Here is a 17156-nt window from a genome sequence, read left to right as displayed (position 1 = left end):
TTTCTCTATTTCAGATGATATCAGTGGAACGAGTAACGGAATACACCGAATTGGAACAGGAAGCACCATGGCATACCTACAAACGTCCACCAGCGGAGTGGCCAACTGAAGGAGTGATTGCGTTTGATGATGTGAACTTCGCTTACAGTGCAGATGGTCCTTTAGTGTTGAAACATTTGTCTGTTTTAATTAAATCTAAAGAAAAAGTATGTAGGTGTTAATTTTACTTTTGAGTCAGAATGGTAAAAAGAATCTTAACCGTGATTGGGTTCTATAGGCATGACTTCACACGTTGCATACAAGTAGTCCTCAAATTATGACCACAATTGAGCCCAAAATTTCCATTGTTAAGTGGGACATTAGTTTAAGTGAGCTTTGTTTTGTGACTTTTCTTGCCACAGTTGTTATGTGAATCACTGCAGCTAATAAGTTAGTAACCCAGTTGTTAAGTAAATCTCCCACATTGACTTTGCTTGTCAGAAGGTCACAAAAGGAGATCACATGACCTAGGGACATGGTGACTGTGATAAGTATGAATCCGTTGCCAAGCATCTGAATTTTAATCACATGATCTTCGAGATGCTGCAAAGGTTGTAACTGTGAAAAACAGTCATAAGTTGTATTTTTTCAGCACTGTTGTAACCACAGCACTAGACAGCACTCTAGCCACTTTAGTGGCTTCGAACAGTCACTGAGTGAACTGTTGTAAGTCAAGGACTACTTGTATTTTCTTTTAAGGAGGGTCAGCAATGTTAGTCTTAGGGAATTTCTTTTCTGCCATTCCCCATCTCGTCTATACATTCACAATTCTTTGTCATTTGGGCAAAGATCAAATTTCTCATTCTGGCCTCTCGTTTTAGCTGTTTTAGAATCGAAGAAGGAGATGAAATATAATGTTTATTTGTGCTGCAATTACTACTCAAATCAACTTTTGGAAATTGGAAAAATGTCTGTCTTTGTTCAACCTTAATCTGATTTTTCACTGAAGAATAATCAATTAAATTCTGGAATAATATGTTGTTAAATGATTTGTATTATTATATTAATGATTAATAATGTATTAATACTAGCTGATAGTATAGCTGATAACCCGACGTTGTCCAGGTATTTATTTATAGGGGGGAAAAGTCCAGATCAAACGTAATTGCTAATGTTGGATTTTCCCCCTTACCAGATGGAGCCCCCTTGTGGAGTACTGTGAAGCTGTTACCATGGCAACTGCACTGCACTGGACAGTAGAAGCCATTTTAGGGCAGTACAGTAGAAACCTGTAATTTGAAGGCACAACAGGCTGTATCATAACAGAACACCCCCCCCTTTTGAGGGCTGTTAGGGATGTCTTACCCCCACAGTATTTGTTTCCAGAGAGTAAGTCATCTGTGTACCAAGTTTGGTTGAAATTGCTCGAGGCGTTCCAGAGTTATACTGGAACATACACACACACATAGCCATATATATGATAGTCTGGTATAATACTTAGGATGTTAGAGTAAGATTGGAAATACCTACATTCAAATTCATCCACATTCAGTGATTTGGGGCCAGTTTCTCAGGAGGCTTAGACCATGAGAGATTTTAAATGCTGAGAGCAACCTCATATGTCCCTTTGAATATTAGCATACTGAAATAATTAGCTTTCTTTAGTACCCATTTTATAGAGACATTTGACAATCTCTCATTTCCTCAGTATTTACAAGCTGTTCATAATGATCAATTTAGGCCTTTCCACTTGTTTTGCTTATAATTCTAACATACAGCATTCTGCAGCAGCTTGTGAAGTCTTCTAGAGACTATAATACAGACTATTAAATTCTTATGTAATTGTGTTAGCGTATTTCTACCTTTAGTTTTCTATCATTTTGGTTAACAGTATTAAACAGTGTTATTGCCTATTAGCAGGAATATTTTACTACTTTCATATTTTTATTTTTATAGATAGTGTAGAATAATATTGTTTCATACTTTATTAATTCTGTAGTAATTTTCAACGATTACCTTGTACATTAATTTTGATACATCACTGTATGTATGCTTAATAAGAATCATGTTACTTAGTTGTACTTTGTCTTATAAAATGGATTTTCTAGTTCTAGGCTATAAATTTAATTTTTAATTACCTTTTTATAGTTTGTATTGTACAGTAGATATTAGGTTTGGAAAGATCCATGAATTTCTAGTTTTAAATATTATCCTAGGCTGGTCCAGGACAGAAATATAATAAATCTGAAACCCTGTATTAATTCAGCCCAGGATTATTGGTCCTACCTGAAGCACTGGAGGATTTACAAAGATGGTTTTAAAAATACTGCAAAATGGGGTTGAATGAACAATTAGAGAGGGAGGTTAGGTTTCTGGTACGTTATGAGTCTCTTCAGTTCTCTTCTCAGATGTCCCTCCCATTTTATAAGATGCTGCTTCATCCCCCTAATTCCTGGTTAATCTCAGAAAGAATAATTCCACTTATTTAAAATACTGTTTATGTAAATCTACTATATAAAAGCGTGGCTTTTATTTTGCAGAGATGACTTCATGGGGAAGTGGAAGCCTCTATGAATTTATGCAAGATATCTCTTTATCACTTTCATACTTTTATTTGCCTTTGGGCCACCTCTTGCAGTAGTCATGCACTCTTCTAATAGCGGATAAGGATTGAGATGCCATGCAAAGTAACAAACCAAAGGAACATGACTAGGAAGAGATGGAATATGTTGCTGAATGAACGTACCCAGGCTGGTTTTTTAGCAGAAATAAGCAAGTGTTTTGCCACTGCTGCTTTTGGGGATGTATTCTGCAACTTTACAGTCTGGGATACACTTCTGGGATCTTCTTCTAGTTTCCCTTGGACCCCTGCTTGTCGGGGGGGGGGGGGTTGGACTAGATGTCCTACAAGGTCCCTTCCAGCTCTGTTAATCTATTCTAATCTAAAAGATAGATCTGACTTTGTTTAGTGTTTTTATGATTAGCCAAGTTCCCTCAGGAGCTTTCATCTGCAGCAATTAAGACAACTGAAAGAGAGGTTGCTGAGAGTTTGTGTCAACTAATTCTCCAATTATTCTGTTGATGCAAAGAGGAGGGTAAATCATGTTGCCCCAAGTGAAGAAAAACAGCTGGTGGGCTTTTGTGGCTGAAAGAGAAGTTTGAAGAATTTCTGAATGTTGCTGTGATCTTATGCTAGGTAGCACCTCCTAGTGAATGGGAATTCAGAATCTCACTGCTCCTGATTTCACAGTATACATCTTGATTTTTTTTTAAAAAAAATATACTGATGGAGATAAAAAGCAGCATTTCCCAATTAAAGACAAAAGTAATATGAGAAATGCATTTAAAGGTCTCATAATATTACTGACAAACTTTCACACAGATTTTTTTTTAAAAAGAGGGTTAATGCAGAAATGGGATTAAATGGTTTTCATCATGTGAAATTCACCTTGTTGACTTTTCAGCTCACTTGAAAAAAAAAGTTAGGTTCACCCATCTTGTTTTTGATCTTTTTCTTCTTCCTCTGATGTTTGGGTCAACATTCTGTTTTTTAAAAAATAGCATTTCTAAAATGTAATACCTATTTTAGCATTCCTGCATTTTAGGAAATCAGAGTAATTTTAAGCACAGTTTAGATATTTTAATTATGAAGTTGAAGCCTAATTCAGTTTTACTATAGTTATTTGAATTTAAAGAGGACAATATTAGAAAAAATGTTCAGATGTCCAGACCTGACTGTATTTACAAAGATTAGAATTGTTCAGGTTTTCATCATGACCCCATATGGCATTACAAAACCTGGAGTTTGAAAAAGTAAGATAGAAAGTGTATCCAATGTTTTTAAATTTTAATGTTGGAGAAGACCATTGAGAATACAAAAACCCCACAAATCAATTCAGAATTTTCACTCAAGACATCAGTGATTGGGCTCAAATTGTAATATTTTGGCAGTTCCTTTGAGAAGCCCATAATTCTGGGAAAAGTTGAAAGAAAGAAAAGAAGTGGATGATTTACAGCAAGGTGGATAGATTCAGTTTTCAGTTGCAATGAATGGAACTAAAAGACCAACTTGAAGACAGATCATCTTGGAGAGAATTGATCTGTCACTCAAATAAAAATTGACACCAACTTGTGGGCACTTAATCAGTTGATTAATCAATCAATCATTTGTTCTCCCTCTCTTTGCTGTTTAATAAACTCAATACAATTGTCTCTGATGGCTGAGCTAGAAATTGATAAGTAGGCTTTGGATCTAAGAAGTCTGTTTCACTTTCTTAATGTAAAAGAAAAATATGTTTATTCCTGTGCTCCTGATGTTATGACAGAAAGTTTTTTTAAAAGACTACTCATAATTACTCTCAAGGATTGTGAGTCAAAAGCACTGTTATTCCTCTCCAAAAGCAAATATTAATAACGTTTTATAAACTACCCAGGGCCTGAAGCTAGACAATGATGGTTTCAGAAACATATAAAATTACATTAAAATTTGAGTTCAATTTAAACACCTGAAATAAGATAGTTATGCTTTAAGGGTGAGAGTAGAAATCCTAATAAGGCATCTCTTCACGTGTGCTAAGCCGGGAAAATATTTGTTTGATTCCTACTTCACATGAGAAAAATGAACCGAAATCACTATATTATCAAACAATAGGTTTAGATCATTCAAATGCTGAGAAAATCTTCCTTTTGAGGACATACTTATGCATCTTTTGTTGCCGAATATCTACCGCGTACATCTTGCCTTACAAGAGGCAAAATAAGCAAGATAATTAGAAGCAGTGCTTTATAAATGCCTTCTTCCCCCTAGTATATGTTTTTCTATTTTTTCTCTTTCAGGTTGGAATTGTGGGAAGAACAGGAGCTGGCAAAAGCTCTCTAATAGCTGCTCTTTTCCGGTTGGCCGAGCCCCAAGGAAGAATTTGGATTGATAAATATTTGACATCAGAACTAGGACTTCATGACTTGAGGAAGAAAATTTCAATCATACCTCAGGTATTGGTCTGCTTTGCGTATCAGCCTATTTTAGAAGTCCATCCAGCGCTCTTCAGAAACCTAAGGGGTTGTAAATTTTTCTTTATCTTTCTTCTGCACTCTGCTGGTTATATGCCAGGAATCTTATAGAGTAGCGTGATGTCTCTGTGTATGTTAATCCTCTCCTCTTGAATGATGACTGAAAATGAAGTGAAATTATTATGACTATTTTAAGAGGTTCATTATCTATGTTTCTGTCATGCCCAAACAGCTTTCTTTCAGCCATTAGTTATGACTACAGATTGAATTTAGTTTAAAGACTGGAATGATGCATTCTGTATTGTGGACATAAAATATTTTTGAGCAGAAATTATTCTGACAAATGGAAGAGAGTGTGATTGTGCACGCGCATATGTGAGTGCGCGCATATCCAACAGTATCTTTGTCCTCTCAAATATACACCATAAAAAAAAACCACAAGATTTTATGGGCTTGGGTGTTGTGAATCTGAATTTTAGACTTCACAGAGAGTATAATTTTAGCTAGTAGAAAATTGATAATATTTATTTGGCTTTTGAGATATTCCAGAATGTGAATGTTTTATTCACAGCAGCTTCGGAAGACTCAAAATGACTATTGGAGTGAGGACATTTTTGCTCATATTTTACGAAATGTGGTAAATTAACTCAGTTGTTGCTTTGAACAGGTATCAGCTTCAATCTCTCAGGTTCATTTGTGCCATTCTAAATATGTAAAAATATAAACATACTGACCAGTACCATTGCCTTTAAAGGAATACGTCTGGTCATTTTTCCTGTGAAACTATCTTTTTCAGATTGAAAAACAATCCTATCAGTCCCCATGAAGACCCAGGGTATGGGATGCTGTCTCAGGAACGAGAACAGAGCAAATATGTTTTTATATCCTGGTTGCTTTATAAATTAAGAAACAGGTTGCTTAATGATGACTTTGGGGGGGGGGATCAATACAATTTAACTTTAATTAGTGATGTGCAATGGAACCGTGGGGCCTTTTAGACTTATGACTGCCTTGATCACTTTTGCTCCTTTGGTATCAAAATACTCACTTATGTAAGAATACTGCATCTAGTTTTGGTCACCACACTATAAAAAGATATTGAGACTCTAGAACAGTGAGGGCTAACTGTTTTCTCCTTGTGTGCTGAAATTGCGTGACAGCACGTATGTTGCCCACGCCCATTATGCAATGTGCCCACCCCCTGTACATGCATGCAGAATCCCTCTGTACTCCCCTCATCCCCTGTGCATGCGTGTGACCCCATGCGCCACTGTTTTGAGCCTAGCGGTCCTTCCTGAAACTTCCTGGGATCACAAGGGGTGCAGTAGGACACACTGCACCCCCACGGCTCATTTTGGGCCTAACAGGCCTCCCTGAAGTGTCCTAAGACCAAAATAGGTGGGGTGCCACTTCCCCACTGCTCCCCTCACCCCCCACATGTGCACATGACCCCCCACATGTGCACACAACCTCCCTGTGCATGCACGCACATCTCCTGCATGCATGACAGAGACCCAAAAATCAGCTGGCCGGTGGGAGGCATGGCCACTTGTGTGGTGGAGCTGAGCTGGGCGATGCCTCGCATGCCTGCAGAGAGGGCTCCATGTGCCACCTGTGGCATGTGTGCCATAGGTTCGCCATCATGGCTCTAGAAAGTCTGCAGAGAAGAGCAACCAAGATGATTAGGGGACTGAAGGCTAAAACGTATGAAGAACGATTACAGGAATTGGGCATGGCTAGTCTAGTGAAGAGAAGAACCAGGAGAGATAGCAGTGTTCCAATATTTGAGGAAATGGCATAGAGAGGAAGGGGTCAAGCTATTTTCCAAGGCACCTGAAGGTCAGAGAAGGAATAATGGATGGGAACTGATCAAGGAGGGATTCAATCTAGAAATAAGGAGGAATTTTCTGACCGTGAGAAGAATCAACCAATGGAACAAAAGTTGCTTTTGGAAGTTGTGGGAGCCTCATCACTGTACGCTTTCAAGAAGAGATTGGACTGCCGTGTGTCAGAAAGGGTGTAGGGTCTCCTGCTTGGGTAGGGGGTTGGACTAGATGATCTACAAGGTCTCTTCCAACTCTGTTAATCTGTTAAATTCTGAGTAGGCATGGAGATAGATGTCATAAATTTTGGCAAACCAAATTTCAAGTTTTCTCTCTTAGAAGGAGAAAGTCAAAAAATCCTTTAATCCCTGGACATTTTGGTTGTCAAGTGGTTTCAAGGAATAATGTAACAGGGGTCTCCATTTAACTAAATACAAATAGTCCTTAATTTACAACAGTTCATTTAGTGACTGAAGTTACAACAGCACTCAAAAAGTGACCGTTTTTCACATTTATGGCCATTGCATAATAAGTTGCCCATGGTTACGTAATCAACATTCAGACACTTGACAACTGGCTCATATTTATGATGGTTGCAATGTCCCAGAGTCATGTGATGACCTTTTGCGACTTTCTGACAACCAAAGATTCATTTAACAAATGTGGCAAGAAAAGTCGTAAAATGGGGCAAAACTCACTTAACAAATTTCTCACTTAACAACATACATTTTGGGGTCAATTATTGCTGTAAGTTGAGGACTACCTGTATATCAATTTAATATGTGGCAATCACAGGATTGTTACTATGAACACATAATATACTTTCAGATCAGGCTCTTTAATCTTCCCTCTCTGTAATAGCAATAGTATTAGCACCTAAATTTATATACCGCTTCACAATGCTTTACAGCCCTCTCTAAGCGGTTTACAGAGTCAGCAGATTGCCCCCAACTATTTGGGTCCTCATTTTATGGAATTTTGATGGAAGGCTGAGCAAACCTTGAGCCGGTCATGATCGAACTCCCGGAATGAGCAGTGAGTTAACCTCCTATACCGCATTCTAACCACTGCGCCACCACAGCTGTTACGTCTTCCTTGTCAAGCCTAAACATTACAAAAACACAAAACATATGTCAGCCACCTAATGTGGCTACAGCCCCATTCTCCCTCAAAAACTGGAGCAGGGAGCTTCTGCCAGTTGCCCTTTGTTGAGTTGTGTACTGTCTCACCTGAAACAGTACACAACTCAACTCAACACAATTATATGACATCATGCCTGGAATGAGGTTGTAGGACTTTCCGTGAGGTTCCCACCCCCCCTTTTCTCTTTGATTTTTTTTTTTGCTTTTTCTTTTGAACTACCGTGATAAAGCAAAGTTAGGCAAGCAGCATAGTTCTCTAAAAGCCCCCTTCGCCTTATCCTCCCTTCTCCCCTCTCCTCAAAAAATAGAAAGCACAGAAAGAGGTAGGTATGCTATTACTAGGAAATAAATACAATTGGATTGCGGCCTAATGCAGGCTCCCTCTTTGTTTCTGGATGCTGAAGCTTTCATTAGTGCACAGTAGCTCTGCTGAGTGAAGTTGATGACCCTTTTGTACCTAAGAGGACTTTACATGGACTTAAATTCTTCTGCCTTTGTGTTTGCACAATATTCTTTTCTCTGGAAAACAGATGACGAACTGTTCATTCAATAGCTGCAAGGTTTTGAAAGCTCCCCTAGCTATTTCAGGTGGGGAACGTATTGTATAATACTGGAGGTTTTTTTTTTTAAGAAGGTAGGATATTTTCCTACCCTAATTTTATTTTCCATCCTATTTATCGTTACACACATGATTGATATATTAAATTCCTTGCATAAGACTTACAGTTCAAAATAAACCAAAAAAAAAAAAAAAAGCCTTGTCTATCATCTTGTCAGTATAAACCAGATTTAATGAAATTCACGGGGGAGAGTTTCATGTGTCTAAAAGTATTTATTTATTTTTTACATTAAAGGAGGCTTTTTTTCATATTGTCAGTGGAGCATAAAAGTCCAGAGAGTTGTAAGTTTGGGCTTGGAAGATAAACTAATGGCAAACTACATTGGGTTGTTGTCTTTGTGTTGAAAACAGCTGCATAATACGACCATACACAGTATATTTTCTAATTCTGTTTTGCACAAATCCGGCCTCCATTTTTGCGATGTTAACCATGTTTTTGATGTGTATATGTGCTCCTTGGAAGACATTTGATTCATTTGACAGGTTAGATTTAACAAGTGAGACTTACGGTTTTGGGATAAGATTTCTCAATATTCATTACTGCATCTAAATAAAATATTTTGAAGTTGATTCTAGAGATTGTCTTTGATGTTGGTTGATTTCATTCATGTAAGGCACCTTACACACCCGTTAAAATCAAAAGATAGGATTAACCATTAAAATTAATATTGTTTGCTAAACTGATTTATCCTCATCTCTCCCATCGAAAAGCAAATCTATGGAAATCTTTTCTAGCTCCCATCTATCAGCTGCTTCTTATGCTGATTTCAAGCAACCTTAAAATGCAAATAATGCATAGTGTTCAATAAAAATTCCATACATTCTACTTTACTGTTGCGGATGTGATGGGAAGGCTAATGTATTTTGCTATCACATTCCTTCATGCATCTCTCAGTATGAATACGCTGGTAGAATTATGCATAAAACCTGCTTCTGACCACCCAATTCAATTCAGAGTCAGATAAATAATGCCTATTGTTGCATTTTAGTGTAAATCAATCTAATTTGACCTTCTGAGGGATGACATGAACCGGAACGGGATACATTGTTCAGTTTTTGCATTTCTCCAAATTTTGCAGTGCAATTATATAATAAAAATGGATATCCAAAGCATGTCCAATAGGGAAATTAATTAATCAATTAGATTTAAATGTCACGTGAATCTCAACAACCGTAAGGGACAATAAAAACACTCAATTAAAATGCACATAGACTTTTCTCTGGGTGAAAACTCACATGTATATATGTCTGTGGGCATGTGTGAATTTTTGTGAGGATTTTATAAGAAAAATCTTGCAAATTACTCAAAATGTATCTTAGAAAAACAGGTAGATTTGTCCATTTGAGTTTTCCTAGTGGCTAGTCCATCTTTTATTGATATTTAAGAGGCCAGGTTAGTTTTCGTGGAACATATTTTGAAAACAGTTTCTTATTTGAACAAACTGAATCAGAAGAATGCATTCACTGTCAGCTTTTGCTTCCTTGTCTCTCAAGTGTGGCTTCCCCCTCCAGATCTTAGCTTATGTTAATCAGTTTTAAATAATGTTTTTAGGCAATTTTTACTATGCTGCTTTAGATTTCCAAAAGAAAGAAAGAAAGAAAGAAAGAAGGAAGGAAGGAAGAAAGAAAGAAAGGAAAGAAAGAAAGAAAGAAAGAAAAAAGAAAGAAAGAAAGAAAGAACTAGAAGAGAGCAAGAGAGAATCCATCAAGAAAAAGAGAAAAATTGAGATTCTGCAGAAGTGCTTCTAATTGCCAATGATGCCTTCTGAAATTAGGGTACTACAAATAGTTTTTCTCAGCATAAACCAGGGGTGAAATGCTACCGGTTCAGACTAGTTTGCCTGAACAAGTAGTAAAAAATTCTAGTTTGGGCGAACCAGTATTTCTGATGATCGGCTGGGTGACGATCAGTTGTGACGCATGATTTATATTAGCTAGAATCATCAGATTTCCTGCTTTCTAGCTAATCTAAATCGCTTGGTACAATGGGTCCCCCCCCCCTTGCTGTTCTACTTACCTTTGCAGCAGGGGTGGGTTCCGTCTGCTGCTACTGTCGGTTCATTTAGGAACGTGCTGCGTGCATGTGCTTGATGCGTGCTACATGCGCATGCGCAGTACAAAAAAATTGCTTCTGCGGTGCCTATGGCACCGCCAAAAGAACCAGTTCAGGGCGTGGCAGGCCAAGTTACCACCTACTTGGTCGAACTGGTCCGAACCAGTAGGAACCCACCTCTGCTTTGCAGACTCAGAAGGCTTCAAAATGTTTCTTTTTTAGCGCTGTGCAGGCATGTCTTAGGCACGCATGCGTGCAAAACATACACCGGTATCAGACTCACTTAAATGGGTAGCATACTTCAGAAGATTATACTGCTAGGATACGCCTATCGGATGGGTTGACTCTGGTTGAAGAAAGTGACTATGAAGGTATTGTAGTACTAAGCCATAAAGGGCTTTATTGGTTAAAAATAAGAGTATCGCTTGCTCCTAGAATCCTATTGGAAGCCAGTGCAGGATTGACAACTCCACAGCAATGTAGCTCAGATAATGTGTGACAGGTAACATATGAACTGTTGCATTCTGAACCAACCAAGTGGCATTTAAAGGTAGTCCCGTGTATCACAAATTGTAGTACCGTATTTTTTGGAGTATAAGACGTACCTTTTTCCCTCAAAAAAGAGGCTGTAAATCTGGGTGCGTCATACAGTGAATACAGCATTTCTTGCCTCCTGATACCCTGCCCCCTTCACCAAAATGGCCATGCATAGCCTTTAGGAGGCTTTCAGAGTGCTCCTGGAGGCCGTGGAGGGCAGAAATGAACAAAGAATTGGCCATTTATTGCTCAGTTTTGACCCCCTCAGCCCCCAGGAGCATTCTATAAGCTTCCTAAAGTTTATGCATGCCCTTTTTTTGACAAAAACAGGCCTGTTTTCACGAAAAACTTCACTAGGGGGCCATGACCTATTTGCAACCAGGCAGTGTGAGTGGCAGGTCGGTGCGCATGCGCATAGCCCAACTTGTGTGAGTGGCAGGGGCTGGTGCTTGCAGCCCCATTTGCACGAGCTATGCATGCATCTGCTCCTCACACAAAACATCCCTTCTCCCCCACCCCTCTCAACTTTTCCGGGCCACCAAGCTGGAAAGGTTGAGGAACACTGCTTTAAATGCTACTTCATGAAACTTTTATTAGTTAACATTGGTCCTTTGAGGCAAAAATATCTATTTCTCTGACTGTAATTTATCATTTTTTATAGGTTTAGCTTATGGGTTTCCTCTTATGAAACAGGCAATCTTTATATAACTGATTGTCAGGAATTGAAATTAAAACTATCCTTATCATCTTCTGCAATACTCATGTGCTCCTACTATACTACAGCCATTATAAAGAATTTATAATTTATGAATTGAAATTTTCCATTTTGCTAAACTATTAAAGAATTGAAATGGAAGTTCATCTCCACAATATCTGAAATGTACATCTAATACCATTGATAGATTTTTTTTAAATAAGATTTTTTTATATTAAAAAGATCAGCATTTTAATGCTTTCTTGAGCCCATTTGATCAAAAGCTTTTGTAATTAAAATTATATGGCAGGAATTGCCATTTTTGAAATGAAAAATCTATTTCATTGTCTTGTATTTTAAAGGGGAATACAAAACCATATTATACTGCACATTTCTTCTGACTGTGATGATTTTACGGACCTTATAACTTGGCAGAAATACATTGAAAATATTTTATCGAAAGAGCTTTGCAACTTGGCATACTTTACTACCCCATTAAAATAAAAATAGCTTCATGGGTTGTAATCTGTTGGCAGTTAATCATTGCACTACGCTCTTTCTTTACCTGTGTATATGCTTCTTATGAAAACGATTAAAGACACTTGGGACAGTTGAATACCTTTAGGCTACGTTGAACTATTATGCTAAGCTGCAATGTGTATCTTTAAGAGAGCCTGTCAGAAGAAACTGAAGACATTTCAAAAGTATAGTAGTCACCTATGGGGCAAATTGCAGTTTGGAAGTACATAGTTTAACCTTTTGGGCTTAATTTTACAAATGTGTTATTATAATTATTACTGCTGATTATTGTAAGTGGTTTTTAAGCATTTATTCCAGGCAGTCTCTCCTCTCCGTTCCTGCCCCATTCTGTTTATTTTGGGAGGGGAGCTGGCATTACATTTGATTGAATTTTAAGACTAGGATATTATTTTTATGTGTGAGAAACATCAAAAAGGTCTATCTTTTGGTTAAACAAATCATAAGTATGCCTTCACTAGTGCACCTAGTGAAATAGCATTTTCAACTAAGATGTGACCAGTCTGCAGATGCCATGTGTTTGGGGCACAATTTCCTCACCTATGTGTGAACTCTGAGATTTAGAGATGTAAATTTAACTTCTCATAGGAGGAGGTGGATACAGAGAGTGGCTGAAATGGCAAAAAAGTAGCTGATCTGAAATATTTCTATTATTAATAATATAATTATTATTTAATTCTAGATTACTTCTTATTAAATCATAATAAGATAACTCTAATTCAAGCCAATTCTTTAAAACAGGGGTGTCAAATTCAATTTCATCGAGGGCTGCCTCAGGGTTGTGTTTTACCTCAGGGGGCTGAGGTGGGCGTGGCCAGCCATCACTTGTGTCAGAAGCACTTGTGATAGCCTGAGTGCTCCGCCAGTGAAAGTGGGCTCCAGAGAGCCATTTTCGACTGCGATAGCCTCCTTCAACCATCTGCCAGAGAAAATGGAGTTTCAGACGGTTATCTGCGGCTCTCCAGAGCTCCCTTTTCACTGGCAGAGGAACCATGGGCTGGTCCTTTGCTGTTCCCAAGGCGGTCCTGAAAGCCAGATGAAAGCACCCCAAGGGCCATATCCGGCCCCCGGGTCTTGGGTTTGTCACCCCTGCTTTAGGACAAAGACTTGAGCAATGGGCCCTATCCAACAAGATGTAGTTCAGTGGTGAGAAAAATAAGGTCCTGCACTTAGGCAGGCAAAACCAAATACATGGGTATAGAATAGGTGATGTCTGGGTCAATAGTAGTAACTGGGAGAGGTATCTAAGTGTCCCTAGTGACACTTAGATACCTCTCCCAATCTAAAAGGGCCACCACTGAAATATGATTCAGTAGTGTGGTGCAACTGTCAAAAAAGCCAATGCAGTCATAGGATATATCAATAGAGAGATAGTGTCAAAATAATGAGAAGTGATAGTACTGCTCTACACCGGGCTGATAAGACATCAGTTGGTATTCTGCATCCAGTTCTGATCACCACGATACAAAAAAGATGTTGAGACTCTGAAAACAGAGAACAACAAAAAGAACAACAAAGACGATCAAGGGCCTGGAGGCTAAATTGTATGATGAATCGAGGGATCTAGGTATGTCAAGCCTATTAAAGCATGGATGTCAAACTCGATTGTGTCACGTGACATAGTGTGACATATCACAATGTTTTTTGCCTTTGTGGAGGTGGAGTGGGCGTGGCCTAAGCATTTTGACAACCCGTGAGCACTTTATGAGTTGCAATGCATATGCATTGCATTAAACAGTAGCACACTTATTCCTGTTCTCACTAACCTAGCAATCACTCTAGTTGCAACAGTGTTTACTTTAGCTCAGTGGTTCTCAACCTGTGGGTTGGGACCCCTTTGGGGGGTCGAACGACCCTTTCACAGGGGTTGCTAAGACCATCGGAAAGCACATATTTTCGATGGTCTTAGGAACCGAGACACTAGTTTTATGGTTGGGGGTCACCACACCATGAGAAACTGTATTAAAGGGTCACGGCATTGGGAAGGTTGAGAATCACTGCTTTAGCTGAAGTGGAGCCACCAACTCCAGTCAATCTACATTTTATTTTAGTTTCACCATTGAATGAAGCTAGACATCTCCATCAATAGTGATGAATTGAGGCTGAAGATTTTTTCTCCTTCCAACTGCGAAGGATCTACAATAAGCAAAATCCACATTGTGGAATGTGTGATATATCATCATTCTCCAACCTGATGTTGTCCTATGTACCTCAGGATCCCTAGCTGTTGCGAGCTGTTTTATCAGGAATCTGTAATAAGGAGATAAAATACAGGCAGCCCTTGTCTCACAAAAGTTCACTTAGTGACCCTTTGAAGTTACAACTGCATCCCCAGATGCTTGACAACTGACTCACATTTATGATGGTTGCAGTGTCCTGGGGAACGCTTTTTGCAAACTTCCGACAAGCGAAGTCAATGGGAAAATCAGATTCACTTAACAACCGGATTACTAATTTAATGACTGAAGTGATTCATGCAACAAATGTGACAAGAAAAGTCGTAAAATGGAGCAAAACTCACTTAACAAATGTCTCAGTTACTTAAATGTTGGGCTCAGTTGAGTTTGTAAGTTGAGGACTACCTGTATTATACAGTAAAATACTGTACAATACAGGTATTCCTCGAGTTGCGATCACAATTGGCCCAAAATATATGTTGCTAAGTGAAACATTTGTTAAGTGAGTTTTGCCCCATTTTATGACTTTTCTTTCACAGTTGTTAAGTGAACCATGGCATTTATTAAATTAGTAATATGGTTATTAAGAGAATCTGGATTCTCCATTGACTTTGTTTGTCAGAAGGACACAAAAGGTGATCGCATGATCATGGGACCCTGCAAGGATCATAAATATGAACCACTTGCCAAAGATCTGAATTTTGATCATGTGACCATGATGATGCTCCAATGGTCGTAAGTGTGAAAAACGGTCATAACTCACTTTTTACAGTGCCGTTGTAACTTTGAACGGTCACTAAACAAACTGTTGTAAGTTGAAGACTACCTACAGTTAGTTTTTTTTTCTTTATGACATAACACTACTAGAATTTGATCTTTTTCTTTTGTGCCTTGAAAATCAATCATTAAAAGGAATGTGGCTGAGAGAGTACAAATGATGACAAAGCTTAATTTTATTATTGTGTTCGAAGATTAGAATTAGGTAGCAGTAAACTTGCATTTCCATTAGGAAAGAATTTGCATGTTAAAAAATTTCTTTCAAGCAACTTTGTAAAATGACATCGTTAAACTAAATAGGAGCTCTATACCTCCTGCTTATCTGTTTTTCTCCAAAAGGAGGTCAGATACAGATACGGAAGACAAATACATTTCAATGACCCTTTGGAGTGGAAATGATTGGGAAGAGAAAGTTGCTTATGGAAAGATTGTCGGGAAGAAAAGCAATTAAGACTTTTTTCTATTTTCTCTCAAAGCCTCTACGATATTCTTCTATCTATCTCACAATTTTGCCTTGGGGGGGAAAAATAGCTGTTGGGACTTTATTGCATTTCTGTTTGAACCTGCCTTGCTGCCATATTCTATTTTTAGTTATCCTGAACATGCTAACAGACTTTTAACTTTTGTTATAGAGACACCAAGGTTAATTAATTAAAATAATTTGTCTGGAAATTTCTTGTGTTTCAGGAGCCAGTTTTATTTACTGGGACTATGAGGAAGAATTTGGATCCTTTCAATGAATATAGTGATGAAGACTTGTGGAATTCTTTAGAAGAGGTAATTTTTCTGGAATACAATGCTTTCCAATGTATTATGATATACAGAAGACTTCTGTTCTATTAATTTGTTCTTTGTGGCCTTGTTCTAACATCACAGTGAGCTGAACAAGAATGTTGTAAACTTGAGCAGGAAATCTGATGTCCTTTAAATATTTGGGGTTGCAAATGCCCTGGTCCCTCATTAGTGAGCATGCTAGCTGCTGCTGATGGAAGAGTTCAGTATGTACAATGGGCATTTGGTAATGTACCCCAAATTGAACTAATCCGTATAAACTATCTCCATACCTTGTTAACTCATTTCAATCAACGAGTTCTGGCTTGCTCTCTCTCTCTCTCTTAATGTCATACATCCAAAATAAACTATGATCTGCTTATTTTGAAGCACTTTTTAAAAATAAGATGGTATGGATATTTTGAAATTAAATTCAAAGCACTTTAATGGTCTCTTACAAAAAATTAACTTAGAATTAGTGTTATGAATTGCTTATAGGTCCAATTGAAAGAAGCAATAGAAGACCTACCTGACAAACTGGAAACACAATTGGCAGAATCTGGATCTAATTTTAGCGTTGGCCAGAGACAACTGGTGTGCTTGGCCAGGGCTATCCTGAAGAAGAATAAGATACTGATCATCGATGAAGCAACTGCAAATGTTGACCCGAGGTAAACAAGAAGTACAATTTATTTCTGGCATTATTATAATATTGGTCCATTGTAATTGTATGCAATTATAATTTACACAAGAGTCTCAGTGTCTGATATGAAAAATAATTAGAAAAATGCTTACTGCAATGGTAAAAATCCATTATAAAAGAAACGATGTTAATAATTATAAAAATAATAAGTACAGATGAACACAAATGGAAAAGCTGATTACTCTTAGAGAAACCCAAATGTTCATTTTGGCAAAATATCATCTTTATTATCAATGGACCTTCTCTAGACCTTCTTGCTTTAATGCTCTTCCCCCATCAGGTCGGTCGGTCGGTCGGTCGGTCGGTCGGTCGGTCGGTCGGTCGGTCTGTCTGT

General features: G+C 38.1%; 1 protein-coding gene across 1 annotated transcript in view; it reads left to right on the top strand.

Annotated features, from left to right (window-relative positions):
- The window catches only part of ABCC4 (ATP binding cassette subfamily C member 4 (PEL blood group)), a 199853-nt gene that overhangs the window by 137770 nt on the left and 44927 nt on the right, over positions 1–17156 (top strand). Inside the window, exons 25-28 of the mRNA XM_087726242.1 lie at positions 15–206; positions 4816–4971; positions 16036–16125; positions 16618–16790. Of these exons, the coding sequence (XP_087582368.1) occupies positions 15–206; positions 4816–4971; positions 16036–16125; positions 16618–16790 (611 nt within the window). The remainder of the gene's footprint in view (positions 1–14; positions 207–4815; positions 4972–16035; positions 16126–16617; positions 16791–17156) is intronic.

This window comes from Thamnophis sirtalis, unplaced genomic scaffold (genome assembly GCF_051295495.1).
Source record: "Thamnophis sirtalis isolate CommonGarterSnake01/CBP01778 unplaced genomic scaffold, rThaSir2_p1.2 scaffold_12, whole genome shotgun sequence".
NCBI classification, from domain to species: domain Eukaryota; kingdom Metazoa; phylum Chordata; class Lepidosauria; order Squamata; family Natricidae; genus Thamnophis; species Thamnophis sirtalis.
Note: the sequence above shows the minus strand (reverse complement) of the source record. Positions and strands in the feature narration are given on the sequence as shown.